This window comes from Manis pentadactyla, chromosome 4 (genome assembly GCF_030020395.1).
Source record: "Manis pentadactyla isolate mManPen7 chromosome 4, mManPen7.hap1, whole genome shotgun sequence".
NCBI lineage: Eukaryota > Metazoa > Chordata > Mammalia > Pholidota > Manidae > Manis > Manis pentadactyla.
In genome coordinates this window covers 150,884,639-150,908,875 of record NC_080022.1, presented here as the reverse complement: position 1 = coordinate 150,908,875, position 24,237 = coordinate 150,884,639, and the positions used below count along the sequence as shown (strand labels likewise).

General features: G+C 38.8%; 1 protein-coding gene across 1 annotated transcript; it reads right to left on the bottom strand.

The window, feature by feature from the left end:
- Positions 1–30: 30 nt before the first annotated feature.
- LOC130683495 (AP-2 complex subunit beta-like) lies at positions 31–19,379 on the bottom strand. Its single transcript, XM_057501196.1, has 9 exons — positions 19,261–19,379; positions 17,120–17,341; positions 16,486–16,606; positions 16,260–16,355; positions 8,940–9,055; positions 6,997–7,162; positions 6,482–6,545; positions 5,595–5,693; positions 31–68 (listed from the first exon to the last, which is right to left on the bottom strand). The coding sequence occupies exons 1-7, from the start codon at positions 19,323–19,325 to the stop codon at positions 6,501–6,503; spliced, it is 831 nt and encodes a 276-aa protein (XP_057357179.1). The 5' UTR covers positions 19,326–19,379; the 3' UTR covers positions 31–68; positions 5,595–5,693; positions 6,482–6,500.
- Between the last annotated feature and the right edge of the window lie 4,858 nt (positions 19,380–24,237).

Below are 24,237 nucleotides of genomic sequence, written 5' to 3'. Positions count from 1 at the left end.
CAGGATCCGTTGAGAGAAGGCGCCAATAAATACAGCCCCGGGCCTCGAAGGTCAGGATTATCAGAATCCTTGGGGAAGGCAAGGGAAAGAAGGCGTAAGTGGCATTTTTCTGCATACAGGAACCCAGACTGTTGCGTTTGTTATGAAGGCAATGCTGGAGAGATTTACATAGTTAGACTCAATATAGTTTTAATACAGTCATAATTCTGTAATCTCTAATATTTCAAGGAATTTAAATGTTAAGTGCAGTGGGTTAGTCCTAAGACTCAAATCCAAAGGGAAGTTGAGAAAAGGGAACTAAAGTTTAACCCAGTAAAAATTAACTGTCTGAGATGGTCTCGGGACATGAAAATAATTTTTTAACTCCTATAAATACTAGCAGGATTGTTCATGAAATATATCTCATATATATTTCATCCATACCTTTCTTCTTTATTAAAATATGCATTAAGTAGCTACTATGGTGACAATGGCTAGGTCCTGGAAATAAAGAAGTAACAGCACATAGCGCCTCACTTTAACAAGATCACAGATTCATCATCACAATGTTGTATGGGAGGGACTATTACCTAAAATAATAAAAATTGTTAAAGACAGCATGTAATTAAGTGCTTCCAAAAAGGGTGACACTTGAATTTAGTGGTCTTTTAAGTTAGTTTTAACATAATTTTACACATGCTAATGGCTTAAAACAAAATTAATCAATGCCACATCACAATTTAGAAGTGCATAATATAAGTTTTCCTCAATCATCCATCCTTCCCCATCTTAAATCCCTACCCCCCAGTCATATTAACAGTGTGGTATATATATTTTTCCAGACAACTCCCATGCATCAGTATATTTATTTTATACAAAACCAGTTTCATATGATATATGGTGCTTTGCAAGTTGCTTTCCATACTGGCACACAAAGGTGAAGTTTTCCACTGTATATGCAGTACTCTGTCATTACTTACTAATGGACATTCAGATTGCTGCCTCTTTCTTCCTCCTTCCATTTATCTATCTGTCTATTTTTGTAATCATTACAAAGTAGCAATAAATATTCTGCTATCTACTTCTCAGAATGTCTATATTTGTTTATGTACCAGTTGTTCCAGCAATAACATGTTATTAAAGGTAATACTAAGTCTCCATTTCACTTTCTGTGTTTAAAACACACATACAAAATTATTTTCTTTAAAGTAGGCCAACTTGAAAGCTTTTACACGAGTTTCTCATCAAGCAGATGAACTGGTTCCTAAGTTAGCCACTTAAGGCACTTATTCAGCTCAATACAAGTAGAGACCCGAATGTTTTTGACTACATTGTTTTAAACGGTTTTTCTTAGTTATGTATCAATCTGTACTCATAACACATTGCTGGCTAAAGACAAAGAAAAACACAAACAACACTGAGATACAGCAAGTTAACAGAGTATAAAAGTGGTAAATTTTATCTGGATAATCTTTATCTCATTATTTGCAATATTCTATTAGAAATATATATATGTGTGAAGTTCATGTCATATAAAAATGTTTAGAGTATTTGAAATGCCAGGGTTAAAGAAAAGTGGTAATATCCAATGTAGATGATTTTGTTTTGTTATTTTGGGGGAGCAGGATAATTTGCTTCTGAGGAAGTGTTTATAAATAGCAGCCTGAAACCTCTCACTTAGATTTCCATTGGGAAATAAAGCTTGAACATTATAAAACATGAACAAGCTGACTTTTTAAAAGAGCGTAACCCAAGTTTCTCAAAACATCAGGTCAGGAAAGCAATCCTTACCCTAGCTCTTGTTGAATATATAAATTAAAACATTAAACTTCATATTCAGTCCCCAAAGCACATCATTTAAAATTTGTAGACTAATTATGTTTTATTACACAATTAAAATAAACACTGCACATCACTAATCTGGGAAAATTCATTTGTCTTTATAGGCACGTACTATAGTTAAAGGAATTAAAGTTTATAATATAGTTTAATAATAATATACTGATCAAAATGAAATATTTTACTTCAATTTATTTCTCTCATATATTATGCACATATTTAACCAAATGGCAAAAAAAAAAGAGAAAGTTCCTTTGGGAATTCACAAAATTATGTACTTCTTTGAAAAAAATTTATGAGTCTCTCACAAATTCAAAACACTGTAAAAGAGCAAGTTGCTAGAGACAGAATCACTGGATCAAAGATAGAAAAACACTTTAAGTCCTAAGCGACACTGACTAAAAAAATAGTCCTATGAGAAATGAGTACAAATTTTCCAAGACTAACGTCAAGAGCAGGCAAGGACCTCCTCCCCTGTTCAAACTGTTGTTCTGAGGGCTGATTCAACAGGCCAACTAAAAGCTGGCTTTCAGTCTCACTATTCATATGGAGGCCACAATCAGGGCCACAGGTCAAGACTTGTGACAAGGAAATGGAAACTTTTTATGAATTTAAGGTGCCATTACATCTTCAGTGACTCAAAAAATTTGGTTCTCCATCTTTCTATGTTGACAAATAGTAACTGCACTACAGGGGGTGAGGATTTAATAATATGGGTAACTGTTGAACCACGGTGTCATATATTTGAAATCAATATAAGATTGTACATCAATGGTATAAAAAAAGTATAGTTACATATTTTTTTAAAGTTTGGTTTTCAATCTACTGTACCGCTGACCCCAAAGGACTTTGTCAGGATCTTGAGAAAACAGTGTATTTCTAAACATTTAAGAGCTTCCAAAACAATTCTTACCAGGCAAGCTCTAAAACTGTAATTTGTAAGCTGTAATGTGCACCAACTTTAGTGAAAGTGCTTATAGTAGGCCCAAACCACAGAGATTCTGATTCATTCTGTCAGCAATGGGGCCCAGGAATTTGATTTTTAACAAGCAGCACAGGTGATTTTGATGATGGTAGTCTCACGTTCATAGAAAAACTAAGATGAAGACTTCTCTTCTGTGTACTTGCAAAGGTTAATTACTGAAGTCTGGTCACTTCTGCATGCATTGTTTACTAATTCCTCTTTAACTGTCAAAGCAAAAAGTATAAATTTTTGAAATGAAGCCACAGATTCAAGGGGTGGTTTTCTTTTCCTCTAGCTAATAGTATTTCTAAGCATACCACCATTTTATTTCAAATTAGAAACACAAAGATTTCACATATACTTCACTGAATTCTCAGCGTAGGTACAGTTTTAACTCTATTAGATAGAAGGGTAGCAGTATGAAACGGAAATATGCTCAATCATGTCCCGAACCACTGAATGTGGCAGAAACAGAACTCTACCACCAAATTCAAATGAACATAATTCAGATTACACTGCCCTCAACTTAAATTGGCACTTACCAACTTCATTCAATTTGGTTTATTTCACAAACTTGAGAAAAAAAATCTCTGAAAAAACATCCAGTGGAAAAAACTTTTGCTCTTTTGTTCTAACTTCTCAGACCTCATTAATTGGATAGGAAAGGCAAGCCTAGACACGATACACATCCAAATATGAAATTATCATCCACAATGATCTTAAAATTACATGCTTCATTTATACACACTGGCTTACGCACAATAGTGCTTCAGGCAGGGAAGGCAGGGAATGTGTACTCTCAAAGTCATTCTTAAATCTTCAGACTGGAAAAGCAGCATAGTCTAGTGGATAAGGGCAGACTCTAGAGCCAGGCTACCTGGACTTGAGTCCTAGCTCCAGCCCATACTAACAGGGGTCTCTATGTCTTAGTTTTTCCTCAACTATAAAATAGAAATACTAACATTATCAATGCTTACTGAGATTAATATCTCAAGTGCTTATCAAAATGCCTGGTACACTGTAAGCAGTGTACAGATGAGTGTTGCTAATAAGATTCTATACTAGTCTTTGTATAGAAAGTCTAGAATCGAGAATGTCTGATGGTTTATTTATACCCTGCCAGTTCTAGAAGAGGATTTAGCAAAACATACAAAAATTCATCTTAGGCTAGAGAGCATAAATTGGAACTGGAGGCAGAAAAATATATGCCACAATAACCTACACATTTTTTACATAACATTTTTATTTGACTCTAAGGTTTCAAACAACTAATATAAAAAAGTAATCTCGTCAGATAAGCCATTCAGAGGCAATTAACTATATACACCAATGTATAGGAGAACCCAAAACTAGTTAGAAATTTCACGGGGCCTCATAACAAAGAAAATATATAATGGCATAAACAATGATTTTAACAGATCCAAACATGATAGTTTCTCATGGCAACCCTTACTACAAGATGATGGTATCAGTCTAATTCAGTAAAAGCAATTCTATTAAGGGTCAGATACAATACAGTCTAGATACACAGCTCTCTACTATTCTGGGTTGGTTCAGTGGTCAATTTCAATCATCTGTAAATACAAGTGTCCTTGTTAACCTTTAAGCAATATTCCCAAAACACTTTACCTCAGGCAAAATTTTGATAAATATTGGGAGTTAATAAGATTGAGTTTGAACTCTGATAAGAATTCAATATAGCTCTCCTATGCTACCTGTTAAATACGGGCCTTAATAGACAATGGAGATGGATGGAGATAGGGTCAAGAACTTGTGAATACAATGCAACCTACCAATGATACCTGCTTGATGATGAGATTATCCTTTATCTATTTAGATGTTAGCAGGGAGGGAACAAGGCCAAAATTCTCTCTAGAAAATTATTTTGAATTCATCTTAATAGAGACACAAATGCGTGATCAAGGGTCTGGAACAGGAAGTCTAGAATGCTCAATTCAGTAGGAAAAAGTAATACTAAGTAACCATTGCCTTGACGGTTATGGTAATTGCTTCAGGCAAAGGAAGATATCTGAAGGGCAATTTAAAAAATCACTTCAAAGACTTCTTACAAATAAATTGTAAAAGATATAAAATTAATAATAGGGACGACAGCTCAGAACTAGGCAAATGCTGTGAAAGGGTTTCAAATTTCAGTGGAAATGAAAGAGAAAAATGGTATATGGTCCATCTGGACCAGATTCCATGTGTAGACACATCTGAAGAGTTGACAGCCTGCTAAAGCCAGCCTGTTCTCCAATTTAATGAAGAACATCATTAAATCATGATGGATTGATGATCACTAACAGTTACCTGACCTCTAAGGCCAGTTGCCACATTCCTGAAAGCAGAGCCCATCCTGGGCAGGATGAAAAATACCAAGTAACTAAGGAAGCAGCAGCATGAGCACCTTGCACTCCACATGGCAGACAATGTGTGAAATCTCTGGCGTGGCACTTACCACCCCTACAATGGTTATTTTCATTTGAAAGCTAAAATTAAGACACCCAGAAGTAGGTACTGTGAGACTCAATGTCTTTTTTACATAATATGTCCTTTATTAACACTAGAGTCGAAACTCTATTCTCATGAATTATCATAGAAAGTGGAGTCGGTCTAATTCATTTAAAAGCCACATAATCAGTTATAATTCACTGGAATATGTGTAAGAGGCACTGTTTTTATATTTTAACAGGATCTAAAGACTGCACTCCTAATTAAAATCTCCTCAAATGAACCTTCTTTGGAAGAGCTTCATAATTTCTCACAATTTAACCAGACAAATCAACCTCATGTTTTTCTCCAGAATTCTTACCTGTGTTGCCAAACTCAAGACCTGTTGTACCAGCTCCTGTGTTTCTGATGGTTTCTTGAGAAACAACTTTACGATGGCAGTAAGCAGAGTGAGCTGCACCTAAGCAGATATAATTCAGTAGATAAAAATGAAGGCATTTGCATTATTTCACACTATCATTCCCAAGGTGGCATTTCCCCAACTATAAATTACAATGGGATCTTTCTGATTTTGCTTGAGACAAGGTTAAGATTCAGTCAGTATCAACAATGGCCATAGGTATTCAACAACTAAAAACTCATTATGCCTCCTATTCCCCCAATCGCATCCTTGGCATCAAAAATTGCTTATTTATTTCCTGCCCAGATAATCACCTGTATTTCTTTAAAGTACATGCTAACATCCTGATGGCAATGAAACTGGTTCCTAAGCAAGTCATTTATTATTTACTTCCACCAAAACAACAACTTTGGGGGAATAATCATCTGTTGTATTGGGGCATGAGTCAACACAGTAGAAGTATGCCAGATCATAGCTAATTAAGAGTGGGCTACTGAACCATGCAGGCACTGTCTTACATGTGGTTCTTTATAAATGCCTATTAAAATTGCTGTGGTGAACTACATACATGAATTTCAAATTGCAGTGAGTACAAATGCCAAGGAGAAGGGGTTAAATAATTTATCTGCTTCTCTGAGCCTGTGGCTCTTAGGTCAGGTCTCTCAATTTTGGTAAAGGAGAGATAGAAGATGGGAAGGAGTCTAGCCATCCAGAGAACCTGTACAAACTAAACTTGCCAGCCCTCACCGAAGCCCCAGGTGAAACCCCTGCTGTAATGAGCCATAACGACTACTTCCAGGAATGGGTAATCATCTTCAGGTGACAGGAAATTAACAGGTGGTAGTTACCTGTTAAGCCACTACTGCTCTAAGTCAAAGTTGTGTGGTCTTGACCAGCAGCAGCACCCCGAACCTTGTAAGAAATGAAAATGCTTAGGCCCATCTCAGACATACCAAGTCAGAAACTGCAGGGGTGAGGCCCACCAACCTGTGCTTTAGTAAACATTCTAGGTGGGGTTTTTTTCTAGGTGTTTCTGCGGTTCATTAAAGTTTGGGAACCATGGTCTAAGTTAGGCAGATTTGTTCCACCAGAAATCAGCACAACTGAAAAAGGTCATCAATTTTGGCAAAAAAATGAACATACTATGCATATATATATACACAAACACACACACACACACATAAATGAACATTCTCTTTCTGTCTCTATACAGTTTACGTACATGTGTGTATTCATACATATATATGTATACTATATATACATATCAAGTCACACACATGCACACACATACAAAACTACCTAACCTTTACTTTCCCTGAAATCTTCCCCAAAAGATCTAGGACACAGGATACAGATCACTCACCTGGGTGCTTTCATCATGAAAACCCTCCAGAAAGCTCTCTAGTAACTCATCTGCATTGTCAATTCTTTCAGCATATTCTCCCACAATCCAAATCATTGCTGCTCGAGCATCTGGCTCATCCAGCGAGTCTAAGTTCTCACACAGAGTGGCGATGATACTTTCATACCTGATAAAACAAAATGGACTGTGGTTACTGAGGGCAAAACTGTGAACTGTACTTAACAGTGAGTTAAAGGCAAAACCACAGACAAGGTTCCCTAAACCAAACCATCAAACTATAAAAGCTTTCACAGTCAAAAGAATATAAAGACTTTAGGCCAGAAGATAATAAATGTCCTAAATTTCCCTTCAATTATGTTTTAATAATTAAACCATAAAATTTTATTATAGAAAGCTCATCATATATTATTTTCAAAGGAAAAATTAACCTGTGATGTCACATGATACCACTTATATTTCTAACAATCTTTCTTATAACTAGATCGAAGAAGATTCCTGTCTATATTCCATTTTGCCTTCATGTAGAGGAACAGAAACCCCACTTTACTTTTAGGAAAATAGAGTTAGACAGCAGCATCCACACTACAAATAGTAATTCTGTCCCTTAATCCACCTATTTCTGCTTTTTATAGACATACTTATGTTCTTTCCTCCCAAGGTACCCCCACTAATGACATATTTCTCCAAAGAAACAATTCAAATATTTATTTTAATTTTACAGATCTACAGTTCTCTTATACCATGTTGAATCTGTCTCCTTGCTAATTTGATTTAAAACATTGAATGACACTGTATAATAAATTAGAAGTAGACAACTGAATAGGTCATTTAACTGTTTGCCCTCCCTCCACTGATTAAACCAGGTTCTTGGTAGCTCTTCCTGAAACTGTCATAACATACTAATCATAAACCAAAATAGTCACATTTCTCTACCAATCATATTGAGATATACATCTCTACCTTAATCACCAAGTTTAGAAGCCAACCCTCCTCTTTTCAAGAAGAGTGATAAAAATACATGGCCCCTTTCCAAAAAAAAAAAATATATATATATATATGTATATATATACATATACATATATATATATACAATACTTAATATACCACTACCTTGCTATAATATTTTTCCTAATTACGAGTCTACCATAAGCTAACCTACTGCAAGTTCCTTCATTTAACACTGTCTTTAAAGACTAAAAAGAGGCTTCAAGCACAAGATCTCTCTAAGACTATAAGGCAAAATGAAATTTAGGATGCTTTCAAGACCTGCTCTTATTCCACTCTCTTAGATTCCTAACTACTTGCTTTCAGAATAAAAACTAAAATAGTATTTTCACTTCATAAACTAAGAGACCTCAATGTAAAAATTCTGTGGAGTGAAAATGTAGATTTTTGCATAGCTTTATGGGAACAGCTATAATACTTCAAAAAAGGCTTGAGACTGAAAATCTATTGTTACATGTCCTATAATTTTCTACAGAGTACTAGGCAACATGTAAAGTGACCAGGGCAGATGTCACCTTCCTGGCTTTTACAGCATGATGGTCGTTTAATTTATCATCCAAACTGAGACATTTCTGAGAATGAAAAGACATAATTATTAATTATGTCTGGTAATTATACCCAGACAACCTAGACTATATGAGTATCTTAATATTAATAGTAACTTCACCACCAAAGAATCTCGTTTTCAATATATGCTAACCAACAGTACATGTTAAGACAGAGTTTCAATTCTTCTAAAAGTAATGAAGAATTTTTATTACTGAAAAATCAGGTTTTAATCCTGTGCCAATCACTTTATAGGTGATATTTAATAAAGTATCCTCTTACGACCAGTTACGTGATGTAAGAATAATTCTTACCTAGATAATTTCAAAGTGTCTTACTTAAAAATTTTCCTAAACTATCTGAGAAAGCAGGGCAGAAGTACTTCAACATACTTGTTGGGGTATTTGCGAAAAATGTCCCTGATGACAACAATCGCCTCTTGGACCACATAATTTACTTTGGTCTGGATGAGACCAAGCAATGTGCTCACACAGCGCTCTGCAGACTGCTGCAAAGAGGAACATATTAAATTAGTAGTCAGATGATTTTTCCAATAATGCAACCTCAGCATTAAAACAAACAGGTACATCAACCAAACCAGACTAAAAGACCAGGCACTTAATCTGAGCAACCTACACTCAAGGCTAGGATAATTGACGGCGAGACACAGAAGTTCTAGATATACCCCAAATTTTATTCATTACAAAGTATACTAACATATGAGTTAGTTTAAATGAAAATAATCATCTTGGATAGCCAGAAGAATAGAAATTAAAGGAAAGTATAAGTTAAGGTAGGAGTAAAGAATAGGGAAAGAATGAGGTCACAGGTCTTTATCTGGAGTTCACAGATGAGTGCAGACAGCCTGAAGGGTGTCTTTAAATAGAAATAAATGTACATATAAGCATATTCTCCAGGGAGAGAGTCCACAACTTTCATTATATATTCAAAGTTATCTGAATCAAAAAGCTCTAAGGAAAATTTTCCATCTTTTGAACTATATAACTGAAAGTCTATGGCCCTAAATTGCAATTTACACAGCCTCTAGCACATCTAAAAAATGGAATTTAATCTACTCAGCTTTTATTACTGAGGGGAATTTGGGAGAATACAAATAACAAAATTAATCTATTAAAACTGTAAGTCATACAAGTAGTGACTGTGGCATCTTATTACACTGATGGACAGTGACTTCAGTAGGGTATGGAGGGGACTTGATACTATGGTTGAACGTAGTAACCACAATGTTTTTCATGTGAAACCTTCATAAGTGTGTATATCAATGATACCTTAATAAAATAAATAAATAAATAAAACTGTAGGTCAGTTTTTAAAAGGAGAAAAGTTGCAGAAGAAAGATCCTAAACAAACCAATGACTGATTTATCATATATAACAATGTACTATGATGGATCACTCCATTACATGCCTCCATATAAGATGCTGTGTAAGCACACAGCATCACCTAAGAGGCATGGTTGTTAAAAACAGTAAACATGAGTACTACCAAGCGTCTAGATTTAATTATCCGAAGGGGATGGAGAAATGAGATAAATGACATCACTAAAATAAAACCAGCCAAATACAGACTGGGAAATTGTACAAGCCTAATGACTTGGTTCCTTCAATAAATGGCACCAAGTAAGTAAGGACTTAAGAAATATAATAACCAAATACAATGTGTGGATATTATTTAGATTTTGATTTGAACAAGCCGACAACAAAAGACAATCAGGGAAACTGAAAATGGACTGCGTATTCAATGAGATTAAGAATTATTGTTAGTTGTTGGGTATGGGTAAGGTATTGTGACAATACTTTTTAGAGGACCTTATCTATTACATATACACATTGGACTACTCTATTAAGATCATATCTTGCATGTGCATTAAAATATAATAGCACCCCACTCCCTTAAACAGGGAGGGAGAGGGAGAAGACATATTTGTTCAGATGCATGATGTGTACATGAGAACTGATTAATCAATTTTACTTTACTGTATGCCTGAAATTTCTGTAATAAAATCTTTTAAAGGTACAATAACTTTTTTGTATCATTAATGTACAATTACATGAGCAATGTTATGGTTATTAGACTCCCCCCATTATCAAGTCCCCACCACATACCCCATTACAGTCACGGATACCATAATAACTTCAACCACTCCAAGCCATTTAATGAAAACAAAATTGCAGCTGAGGCTATTTACACAAAGTCATATATAGGATGATTCTGTTGCATCATGAAATGACTCTGCCACCTTTTCTATATTCGCTATTTTTGGATTCTACTTAATTCATTTTCAGCAAGTAATTCCTGTGCTGTTATTACAACAGCAAAACAGGAAAATTAAATATAGAAGTTATGATGAATTATAAAGTATGTAGAATATAGGCTTCTGTAAGGTTTAAATTTTCACAAGTTAAATAATGCTAATAAGTGCTTAGCACAGGGCTTGATATAAAGCTAACATTTAGAGAGCCCTTAGTATCATTATTATAAATACAAACAAAAAACCATTTCCCATGATGCATTTAAAAAACATTTTAAGTCTGGGCTAATAATTTTTGAACAAACTGTCACCAAAATCATATTGCTTTTGATTTTGAAAAAAATTACCATTAAAGCAGGATGGCAGAGGAGCAAAATCAACATCTAATCACTGGAGATATGAAAAGCCCCAAAAACAAAGAAACATATACACACATATAAAATTTAGTATATGATTAAGATATTTCATAACAGTAAGAAAAGAATGATTTGTTCTGGGGTTTGATCCCCACATTCATATCTTTTAGCAAAATTATTTCTATTTTAATTATCAAAAACCTCTTTAAATATAAAAAAAAAAATCACTGCCATAGAAGTGGAAAATAAAGGTGCCCCTAACTTTAAAGTGAAAAAGACTGCTTTCTAGGGTGTGCCACTGGAGATACCATTGAGAAAAAAACTGAGAACTCCCTACATAAAGAAATGTAAACATCTGTGCATTAAGAAGTTAAATGAAATCCAAAGGAAAACAAATTGGGAAAATAACTGCTAAAAAAAGGAAGGGTTAATATCTTTAACAAAAAACGATTTTAAAAATGTTCACCTCAACTAGAAATCAAGGACTTGACTACAAGGATCCTCCTTATACCATTACTGGGAAAAAGAGCAGAACAACTTTACAGTCCTACAATAAGGGAAAGGCTAAATAAAGTATGAAGCAATCACACATTTTGTCTATAAACCACTAAAAATGAACAAAATGTTATTGGTAACATGGGAAAATATCCATGTATAATAAGTGAAAAAAGCAAACTACAAAAGTTAATGGCATTTGTAGGATGATCTCACTAATTGTAAAAAAATACACCCATGCATGGAGAACAATATAAACCAAGGTTTAAAATCAAGTCTATATCATCTCTGGGAGATGGAACAGGGATGAGGGTAAGAGAAAGCAGTGTGTTCTATTATGACTTGTCTTATTTTATCACTCTATGTAGTAAACACATATGACTTTCCTAATAGGAAAAAATTAAAATGTTGTTTATTTTTGACTTAAAGGATGAGACATAAATCAGTATCTTATCTTAATCTATACAAATTAGAAATAGTGAACACCAAAGAACAGAAAACTCCTGGTCTTAACTTAGTGCCTTAAATTATTTTAAATAAAATAATTTGATTTTATCTAGAAGATTAAGAACGGAGAGGGGTTTGCTTCTCTCCTTAAAGAAATAGGTATACACTGTACATACATACAACTTTAACTTGTAAATCATATCTCCGTAAAGCTGGGGGTGGGGGAGTAAAACCCATTAAAAAAAAAAACAAAAAGGCAAAAGTTACTGGAATAAAAAAACAGTACTATGGGATTGCTTTTTCGGCATTATTTACTGACTCAACAGCATACTGCTTGACCTTTAACTTAAACAACTTAATGCATTTTTCTCACCTCAGGATACTTGCAGACACACCTGTACTTACAGTTATGATAAAAATATAACTCCAACTCTTAAAGACACATAAACTTTCCAATAGGCCTGGTTCTCTTAGCTAAGTACTAAACGAAAATACCTTTTTTCTCATTTGTCATATCTCTGAAACCTACTGTGCATTTGAAAAAAAGAGTAAGAGGCCCTGAGAGAAAGCAACAGCTCAGTTTAGAAGCTGTACAGCAAGTCTGTCACAGTTCTCTGGCTGGGTCGTGTCCCTCTATCCCAAGGCAATCATTGCCTATCCTTTCCCAACCACTGTGTTTGGGGGACTAGGTAACTCTTTCCAACTGGTAACTTTCATAATTGAAACAGTTCTACAAAAACTTTGCAGGCAAATCCAAGTAACCAAAGCTAACGGGACACTAGCAAAAAGGCACGACTTTTGAAGGCTGATCTCAACTTTCCAGAGAAAATTCATTCTTCACATACTTTCATTTTCCCACCAGGGAGCCCTGAGTCATAGGAAGAAGTGAAAGCCATTAAAGGCTTATCTCTTCTGGATCAAAAAGACCTGACTGTAAGTCATGAAACCATAAAACTCTCAGGAGAAAACTTAGGCAAAGATCTCTTAAATATAATCATGAGCAACTTTTTCCTGAACACATCTCCTCAGTCAAGGGAAACAAAATAAAAAATGAACAAATGGGACTACATCAAACTAAAAGACTTCTGTACAGCAAAGGGTACCATCAGCAGAACAAAAAGGCATCCTATAGTATGGGAGAATATACTTGTAAGCAATTACCCAATAAGGGATTAACATCCAAAAAGAAATTATATGCCCCCAACACCCAAAAAACAAGTACCTCAATTAAGAAAAGTAGAGAGGATCTGAACAGACAGTTCTCCAAAGAAATTCAAATGGCCAACAGTCACATGAAAAGACGCTCCACATCACTAATCATCAGCAAAATGGCAAATTAAAACCACAATGAGATACCACCTCACACCCGTTAGAATGGCTACTATCTAAAAGACAAGGAACAACAAATGCTGGCGAGGATGCAGAGAAAGGGGAACCCTCCTACACTGTTGGTGGGAATGCAAATGGGTACAACCACTGGAAAGCAGTTTGGAGGTTCCTTAAAAAACTAAAAATAGAAAAACCATTTGACCCAGGAATTCCACTTCTAGGAATTTACCCAAAGAAAAAAAGATCCTGGATTCAAAAGGAGATATGCACCCCTATGATTTTTGCCATACTATTTGCCATAGCCAAGATATGGAAGCAACCTAAGTGTCCATCAAAAGATGAATGGATAAGGAAGATGTGGTACATACACAATGGATTATTATTCAGCCATAAGAAGAAAAATCCTACCATTTGCAACGACATGAATGGAGCTAGAGGGTATTATGCTCAGTTAAATAAGCCAGGTGGAGAAAGACAAATACCAAATGATTTCACTCATTTGTGGAGTATAAAAACAAAGCAAAGCAGAAGGAACAAAACAGCAATAGGCTCATACACACCGAGAAGGGAATAGTGGTTAGCAAGGGTAAGAGGTTGGGGCGGGGGGAAGGGATTAGGGGCACAATAATTCACAATCACAATATAGGTTTGTCACTGGCTAGTAGTACAGCACGGAAAGTAGTTCATGATGCTGAAACATCTTACTATGTTGGTGGACAGTGACTGCACTGGACGGGGTGGGGACTTAATAATGTAAATAAATGTTGAACCACGGTGTTGTGTATTTGAAACCAACATAAAATGGTGTATCAATGATACTTTAATAAAAAATTAAGAAAAGCTTATCTCTTCCACATTATGACAACTTTACAATTAGTGACAATCATGGCACCAATGGCCTCCAGGAATATAAATGTTTTGAAAACAATTTCCATCATGAGGCCATCATTTCCAATACATGAGGCCATCGTTAATTCCAGGGGTAGAAAAATCTCTTTAACTTTGGATATAATCTTGTACAACTCTTTACAACTTTATCAGAGATCAGTAAGACAATGACAGTGTGGCAGTGAAAAGCACAAAGAAACTCTTAAGCTACCACAATTCCTTTGAAAACTATCTACGTTAAGTAGGTGGTTATACCTCAGTAAGAAAAAGAAAAAAGACAGGTAAGTATGTGAAGTGTGGTAATAAAAAAAAAAGATGTAACAGACTTTCCCATTTCTGAAATGGAGTGACAGAACTGTATTAAGAATCTGAAGCAACTGAGAAGAACCAGGAGGAGAGAGGATTAATTAACTCCTTGCTATAACAGCTAGTTTACTAAATGATGTATCAGAGGTTAACTTGTCTTTGGTAATGAAGAATCACTGAGTTGAATAAAAACAAGGAAGGGCAATTAGGAACTGGGCTTTCATAGAAGCTTCTTTGACAGAGATGTTTCGTTTTTCTCTCATGAAGTCCTAGCTGGACATACTACACAAATTAGTTTAGGATCCTTGAGAAATCATACGGTCCAACACTGAATCTAAGCAGAACTGCACACAGTCAAGGAGTAAGAACAAATACAGAGTTCTGAATCTACCAATCACAGTGAATAGAGGCCATCAATATTTTCAACAAATTTCTGAATGAGGAAAAACAAGTGGAGGACTGGTGACTGATGAAGCAGGGCAATGCAAGTTGTAGCTCATATACCTACTGGAAGGCTGCAACCAAGCTAGAAACCAATCAGCCCTGTAAGACCACAGAGAGGCTCCAGGACTACCAAGATCAACTCCCTGCCCTAAAGCAGAAAACCTGCGAATACAAAGTGTTACCTACAGGTGCACAGAAATCCTAGTGAACTTTCTGTCATCTCATTCTTAATATAAATGGGCTGCAATTTACTATATGCATGGTAAACACCTTAATTGAAAAGCTATATATATACACAAGAAAACGTCACCCATATAATACCCCAGATGATTCAATTCAAACTGCAGAAACAAACAACTGTCATTCATATCCCAGACTGAGAACCTACTACAACCACAAAAAAAGGGATCACTACAAAAACATACCAAAGACAAGAAACAGCAATGAAGAGAGGCTGTATGGAATGATGGCTGTGCAGAGGCCAAGAAAGCAATCAGCCAGACTGGAAGAAGAGAGAGGACAGAGGACTAGAAGCTCAAAGGGACTAGGACAAAATGTTTATACAGATTTGATATAAGCTTGAAAAGCTGGTTGAAGATAGGGTTAGAATGAAGACACACAATTCAAGAAAAAGAGGCCATCATAAAACTTGAGAAAAAGAAGTCTGTGTAAGAAAATAACTATTATGTGTACTGTGGTGACTCTACATATTTACAGTCACAGTATGCATACTGTTTTGCAGGACTACAGTTGACAGAACAAGAGATATAGGTGTATTATCTCAATTTATAAGGATAATCAATAAAGGAACATAAATTTCATGGTATAACTATACCAGAGAATAGGAGGGTAGAAGTAGGAATGGTAGGATATATGAACTAAGTTGCTTACGTCATAGCAGAAAGTTAATAGACAATGTCTATAATTGGTAAATCAATAAATAAAACACAAACATATTAGAGATACAGAAATAATCAAAATAACTAAAATGAGAAACAGTCAAAATGATTCTCTCTGGCAGGGGAGGGACCAGGTGCACCAGCTTTTAACTAAAAGTTCTTTAATATTTTAACTATGTCCTTTATTCCTTTAATAAACTTTAAAAATGTATTTTAAAGAAAGGAGTGAATACTCAGAATCCCCTGAAGTGATCAGAGCTACCACCAGACACTTGCCTCCACCTTGATGGCGCACCTCCCAATGGCCCGCACAGCTTTGCGAACAAAGTCAACATCCACCTCTGTGGCATACTCCTTCAGTTCTGCTAGAACCTGGTAAAAATCCAGAAGTGGACAATGACTAAGCATTTTCAAACAGCAATTTCATGGTCTACCTTTTTCTGAAAGCCAGACCTTAAGATCTAAGTCACTATAAATAATTTGAGTCTGCTTTAGATCCCACCTGAGCAATGTTGGCTTGGGATGCCAAGCGAATCATTATGTCCAACTTCTCTAGTTTAACATAGATAGGGTCATTGTACTTCACAAAGAAGACTTTGATTTCCTGCTTCAAGATTTCAGGCCTGGGGTATGAAGAAACCCGAGATAAGAAAGGTGAGATATATATTGATATATCCTTCTAAGTCTGTATTGATATCTAAGCTGTGCCTCTCTGCTCCCTATCCACTAGCCCCAGGGAAAAAACCCACAAACTTCCTCTACACCCCTCTAACTGTCTATTTGGCAGACTATTTTATCCTTTTTTAGTGGTCAGGATATATACTGCCAAAAAGAATTTCTGGAAGAAAGACACTCTGCCTCCAGACAATGGCCTGCTCCATATTAAGCAGGCAGTAGCTAGGATACCATTAAGAGGCCCTCAGAAAACAAACCCAACTGGAGAGCAACACCAAGCATTTATTATAGGAACACTCTGAAATCAATGCCCTGCTGACTCTGAGCAAGTTGCTCTGCCACACATTTTCATTTCCATACATTAAACACAGCTTAACAATTGCCTCTTTATATATCGATATTATTAAGTTTAATTCAAAATGATAAACACTTAAATCATTACTAATTCATTTTTTCCCAACCTCTTCTGGACAATTAGGTTGATGTTCCTCAGGGCGACATACTGCACCTCTGGCTCCCCAGACAGTAAAGAGACAAGTGGAGGGGCCAACTTCTTCAGCAGCATATTGTAGCAGTCAGAGTCCTTAGGTAACAACTCTAGAAATTTCATTAGGACTTTTACTGCTGAAAGCACCACTGCTGAGTTGGCATGAGATAGTCGGGGAGTTACCCGCTCACAGATGCTGAGGGCAGAAAAGGAAAATTAACATCTTGAGTTATAATTTCTGTGCTTAATCCAGTCTATAATGTGTCAGAGTTCCATGGCCCAAGTATAAGAAATTAAAGAATCAATTAGATAAGGCAAAGCTCCAAGCACAGGTAATAAAACTGGGATCCAATACTGCAAAGCCAGCAAACTACAGGCAGAGCATGTACAGTGGTAGACTTTAGGAAATCAGCAGTAAGGGATATTCAGACTGGAAGGAAACTGGCTACTAAAGCAAACACTTGAAGCTCACACTATTTATATTCCTTTTCAGAGTTGTGTCCCCTTATTCTGTAAGAGCGCCCTGCCTCACAGCCTATTTCTCCTCAACATACAGGAAGTCAAATTAAGCATTCTGAGTATTATTTCATAGTGAGAGATACCATCCAAGTGTGGCTGAAGGTTTCATTGTAAGATGCAGGAAGAAGTGGGTTGACAGAGAAAACTACCCAACCGCTTGCCTTCAGGATAAGAGAATCTTTCAAAGGGTTTTTGTTTGTTTTTTTAACAGAAGCACTGAAATATTCTCTCAACCTATTCTCCTTGTCTTAGCTCCTGCCACGTACACTTAAATGCCTTACGAAATCTTGAATACTGAGTTATCTTTCGAGCGTTCTTCAGAAATTAATCTTTTATAGCTCTTATGCAACATGAGCAGCTAGTTACCTATATTCAGTTAAGGATACAAGATAAACTGTTTCTCTCCTTTCCTCCTAGATCTACTTGACTGAACTCCTTGACCTCCTTCAGGTCTTTATACAAATGCCACCTGCTCAGGAAGGCCTTCCCTGACTAGTCCCAAGTGGCCAGTATCGCTTAGATCTTTCCCTGCTTTACCTTTCTTCTTAGCACTTATTATCATCTGACATATTATGTATTCTACTATATATACATATTATACGTACTTCTGTCCCCATCCCTCAGAATAAGTGTTCCTATCCACTTCTATATCCTCAGGGCCTAGAAGAGCATGGACTCAAAAAATAATTGCTGAGTAATTAAGTGTGACATGTCAATGACCAACAGAAAATAAAATTTTATCACTGTAAAGTTCTTTCCAGAAGATACTTGTACTTTCAATGAGTGAAAGGATCTATCAAGGTAAACTTTAGTGAAGTCCAGAGGGAACAATTTCCCAGACAAGTGAAGAGCACTTACGTTATACTAGCTTGAGCTTCAGCCAGGCAAGGAAGGTTCTTATCTGCCATAATTAAAATATGTCAGCTTTAATACAAAGCCAATATTTCTTCAGAAGTACTTTGCCTACTACAATGCCTATATACATAAAATGCTCATAAAAATTGGTAAAGATTCCAACTCTGTAAACTAAAATGTGTGTATGTGTATATGAAATTTAGGAGTTCATTTCTGATAGAGAAAATGTGTAACATGAAAGGAGGAAAGGGCTGAGAACAACCCAGGTGTACCTTCAAAAATCTTCTCTAAATTCAGAGTGCTTTGATTTCTGTATCTAATGGAATACTTTAAATATAGAAATTTTGTGTGTGTGTGGTGCAAACACACTTTACCTACTACTAAATTACAGGTATAGCTCAGATCAATTAACTCCTATCAAGCCACTTACTATGTACCTGACAGAATGAAAGTTTGTCACTACAATGAGACACTCAGAAACCGTTGTTTGTCAAGTGGCCAGGAACCGCTATCACATAAGAAGTGTAAAACACACACCTCTTAAGAAAAGCTATTTTTTCATGGTTTACTCCACCACCTAAAATGTTCCTAAATTGAGTGAGAGAGTACCACGAGGACAGCAGTATCTGTCCCATAAGCCACTGATCTTCCTCAACGTAACAGTCCCTTATTCTCACACAGACACTAGAAATTTTTCAATCAGACAAGACTCCCAGACACCAAGCAGGCAAACAGACCGACCTCTGAGCCTCCCGGTCATCTTTAGGGTTGTAATTAGGCAGTCCAGGATGAAAACCTGGCCCCATTCGGTGCACTCATTCAGGGCTGTCAGCAGCTTATTAATGTTCTGTGGGTTCAGATCAAGTAAATTGCTATTTGGGTGAGATTCACTGATTTCAGATAATGCTGCTACACAGCATTAGCCACCAGCTGGGAAAGAAGCAGGTAAGACTTTGATTTACCAAAAACAGTACATCTACAGACAAATACTTAACCTTCTCTAAATCACTTTATAGATATCAAGTCATTACTATTCCTGAACATTTTACACAGGCAGCTAGAAACAGATAAAACTGCTTTTGAAACGTCTGAAGCAGGAGTTTCAAGGCAACCAGGGGCTTGGCGTCACGAAGAGGGCTGGTGGCCAACCGCCTGTTCGGGTCTCGGCCCCGCCGCTCTTCCGCTGCCCTCCTCGCCCCCGACCCCTAACTCACCAGAGGGAGCGCGGAGGGGTCGAGGGCTACCCGGCGACGGCAGGCTTCAGACCTACGACCGGACGCGGCGGCCTCCCGGCCACTGACAACCGGAAGCTCCGCTCTCGTTGCCTGACTCCATGACGTCGGTTCGGCGTCCTGGTCCGCCCCCTCCCCATGGAGCCAATCGCAAGTCCAGCGGAGCCGCGGGGCTGGGCCTGTGCTCTTGGAAACCGGACGATTCCCAGCTTAGGAGCCCGCCTGTGGTTCGCGAGTACCAAGCGCAGAGGCGTCCTTACTGCCCGCCTCCAGCAGGGTTTGCGTCAGAGTTAGATGCTGTTCTGGGTTGCTGACCTTGCCTGGTCTCAACACCGTAACACTGGCGCAGTAGCTTGGCCTCCTTTACTGAAGTTTGCCCACTTGCAAAGTGGGACCAGTAACGCCTACTCTATTTTGACCTCCCTGAGAGCACCAGAGCAGTCTGGTTGGCAGAGCCTGGCGGACTTCAAGAAAAAAAAAAAAAACATGTTTTAACCATACCTTATACCGAGGGAGCTCCTTGAGAGTCCCTGGGCACGCTTCTGTAACCCGCCCATCAGCCCTGCCGGGCACGAGGCTCAAGCGGTCTGCTGATTCTCACTAGCCATGTTGTTTACTTGCCTTTCGCGATAGAAATGACATTTTTCTTTCAAATGGACTCAGAAAAGGTCAAAAGTAGCAGGGAGCGTCTTGTCTTGATACAGACACTTCACACATGCAGGCTTCGTTCAAATGGGAGCTTAGGGCCTGAGTGTGGAGGTGAGGAGTTACCACTAGGAGCGAGTCCAGGAGGACTTCGGGGATGGCTACAGGGCTGGCTGGGAAACAGGCCAGTTCTTGGAAGCAAGCTCCACTGGTCTCTGCCAGGGGTCCTGTGCTCACTGGGCCTCTCCGGGAAGGAAGATCTCTGGGAAAGGTCAGAGTCCTTTCTGGTCATAACCGGTGCAGCCAAGCATCAGTGACTTGACACAAGCATCCCCTCCCCCAAAATGGAGCACACAACATCCCTGTTATTACAAAAAGTTTTTGCCCAGTTGTCTGCAAAAGCTGTGGGGACCCCCCCCACAGTTAATCTCCTGTTTCACTTTTTAGGAGGCTCCATCTCAGGTCTTCTTACTTCCCAGGCCTGTCCACATCCCTGCAGCATGTGTGGGCTTGTTCTGGGAGCGGGTAGGGGTAAAACTGCAATACTTCCAAAATATCTTTCCTGGTTTAGTGCATCTCCATATCAACAGGTGTTTCTAAGGGGTGGAGAGAAGTAGTCTTCATATCCATAGAGGGCTTATCTGGACAGGAGAGGCTGGGTGGGGCCCCTTTTGCAACCGGGGTTGTGAGAGGCAGTAGAGAGTAGAAATGGATGACTGACTGCTTGTAGGGTAAAAAATGAGTTTCTCCCAGTTGATTTCTCCCTTCAATTTAGGTTTCAAAGGTATTTTGTCCCGGGATTTTCCCTCTGCAGTCACATCTTCATCTTGCACCCCTTTGTGAAGCTGAGTGAAGCCTTGGATCCTGGGGAGGAGGATGGAATGTGGGATATAGGGATGAAAGAGACGGGAATGCACACACATGATGCACATTTCCACAAAAGATCTCATCCATGGACCGTGAGTCCTCCAGGTAGACTCCAGCCAGAAAACACATCTCACATTTCAGTGTAATTTGAACAATAAGAAAGGTGCTTGCAAAGTGTTATTGAGACAGGGACCATGGGCTTAGACAGACTAGGGTGAGGGCCTCCAGAAAAAGCAAGGCAAGATATTTACAGTCAAAGCAATGTAACAATGTAAAGTACCTATCAAAACTCTGTGTTCAGCATTATGCAAAGTCAAGGTCACACTACTTCTCTAGGTAAAGACACCAGACTAGGAATACAGACATCTTCAGTGAGATCAGTTAAATGTCAAAAGGCCAGGAGCAACTTGGCCTGGAATGTTTGAGCATTCTGCAAGGGTATCTCAACATAACCTGTGACTTCACTATAAACACCCCTAGCAAACAGACAACAACCCAGTCCACCTTGAGGGCAGGGCAGGTGGTACAAGTCCACACCCAAAGACCCCAATTCCCAAAAATACTCAACTGCCTATAAATCCCCTAGACAATGCACCAACCCAGCCTCTCGTTTCCTCCTGGCATGAGCCAGGCACCCTTTCCTCTCACTGTACTTCTAAATAAAAAGTACTGTGTACCTGTACTTTTGCTCTCCTACCTTGAGTGTTTGTGAAGCTCATTGTCTGGCTTCGAGAACAAGAACCCCGGCATCGTCATGGTACCAGAGGAGGGGGCTGAAGGGTATCCACAGGTGGTGACTTTTGATCTGAGACCTCCAGGTGAGTAGAGGAAAGAGCCATTGCAGAAGGTACTGACAAAAAAGCATCTGATCAGTAGGAGTGGAGGCTGAGCTCGGGGGACGGTGCACCAAGAGGTGGAGAGGAAGCCAGAAAATAAGAAAAGAGTAAGAGGAGGAGGTCAGAATGGGAGGGAGATAAGGAGGAAAGGGAGAATGCACAGACACGGAGGCCAGTGCAGGAGGGGCCCAAAACATTTGCAAAGGCAGCTCTCATCCCGCGGGTCTGTGAGATTTCAAGCACCATCCAGGGTTCTTCAAAGCCAGATGGGAGAACTGCAGGCATCCGGATTCCCCTGGGACGGGTCCAACTTGGAGAATCCTGAACCCCACCCCAGCCCAGAGAGTCACTCTAGGATGGGGTCCAGGAAATTTACGCTTGACACTTCCCCTCTTCTGTCCTGTCCTCATCATCGATGGATCTGAAACACAATAAAATGTGAGAATCTCTGCCCTAACCTTACCTAGGAGACGAGGGGTACGGAATTTAACATCTGTGGGAAATAAGGGCTCTAACTGTTTGCCAGGTAGGAATTGTGATTTGTCCTCACCAACCCCCAGGAAGGTTGGAGACATTGCTGTCCCCACAGTACAGGTAAGCAAACTGGCTTAGGGGAGGTTAAGTAACTTGGGGGCCCACACAACTAATGAATGGTAGAAGCAGAATTCTCCTCCAGCTCTCTCTGATTCTGGTGGGAGCGGTAGCATAGTTCAGTGGTACAGCAAGTGGGCTTTGGAACAAGGAATGCTTAGGGATGAACCCCAGCTCTATCCCACACTGTTTGCTGGTTCTTCCCAGAACAGTGAGGGGACCCGGGCAGCCTGAGGTGTGGGGCTGAAACAGCTGTTACAGTATCAGTACTTTTCACAGGCCCCCTTAGATGGTATTGAAGATAGAAACTTCTAAGTGAACTTTTTTTGATGTTCAGAGAAGGGAAGTCAGTCACACCACCCTATGGCCCCTTAGCCTCAGGCAGAGAGGCCAGTGTGTGACTTCAGGAAGTTACAAAAATTCTGAGCCTCAGTTCCTCATCTGTAAACTGGGAAAAATAGTGTACTTAGGACAGTTTCTGGTCTGTAGTAAGCACTCAAAGATGGCTAGCTATTGTTATTACAGTTCTGGCTAATTCTCATCTTTCCAGTCTAGTCAGGTCCCTGCCTTTAACTGCACTTCTGAGCACTGGAGTGAGATCCTCCCTTTCTTGTTTGAACCCCACTTATATCCTTACTTGGCATCTGATTGAAATCAACAAACTCTTAATAACGCGGCCCTCTCTCTTGACAGAGGAACAGGGATTGTTCTTGTGGGTTCTGTTGTAGAAAGCTGGTCCTTTGGGCTCCTTTCAAAAATGGATTTAAAATATTTTATCAACTGTACCTCAATAAAGCTGGGGAAAAAAATAAACATCACAAAATAATAAACTTCAAAATACCTTGCATTATTCACAGTTTTCAAATAGTGCTAAGTGAACTGAAATGGTGATGAAACGTGCCCCACGAGCCGTTCCTCAGGACCAGCCCCTGGCCACGCCCGCTGTTCCTGGGCTTCAGCTGAAACTTCTGGCGCCCATCTCCACATCTCCTGTACTTCTGGGTTTTGCTCTATCCATTGTAGACACTGCCTTTCGACTTCCTAATGACATAGGCAAGGAGTTAGTTCACTCACAGCCCTGGCCCAGTCCATTCTTGAGGTTTACTTATGTCACCCTTTCCAGAGAACGAAGTTTACAGAAGTGTGACTGTGGCAATATTGTGCACCCCAGAGCTTAATGGTGTCCTGCATCTCCCTGCCCAGACGCCAGGGGTTTAATTTCCTCACCTGCCTTTCTGTGCTGCCTGCCATTACCAACCCCCAGCTCCCCTCCAGTGGTCTGCTGGCAGCAGCTGGTGCCCGGTTCCCTCAGAGCCCCTCCCTGGGCTGTCCTCCAGTGTGTCCGGTCACCTCCTCCACCTGTCACAGAGCTGCCATCACGGAGCTCCCCTCCCGGCTCCCCTCTCTTGCTTCCTTTACTCTCTCTTTGCAGGAGCACAATCTCAAGTTAAGGATCCCTATTTAACATGAACGTTTTGGGACCACCTCAGGAGAGTACTTATACCTTTAGTATGCATTAATTGGAAAAAAATACAGAAGGACCAAAA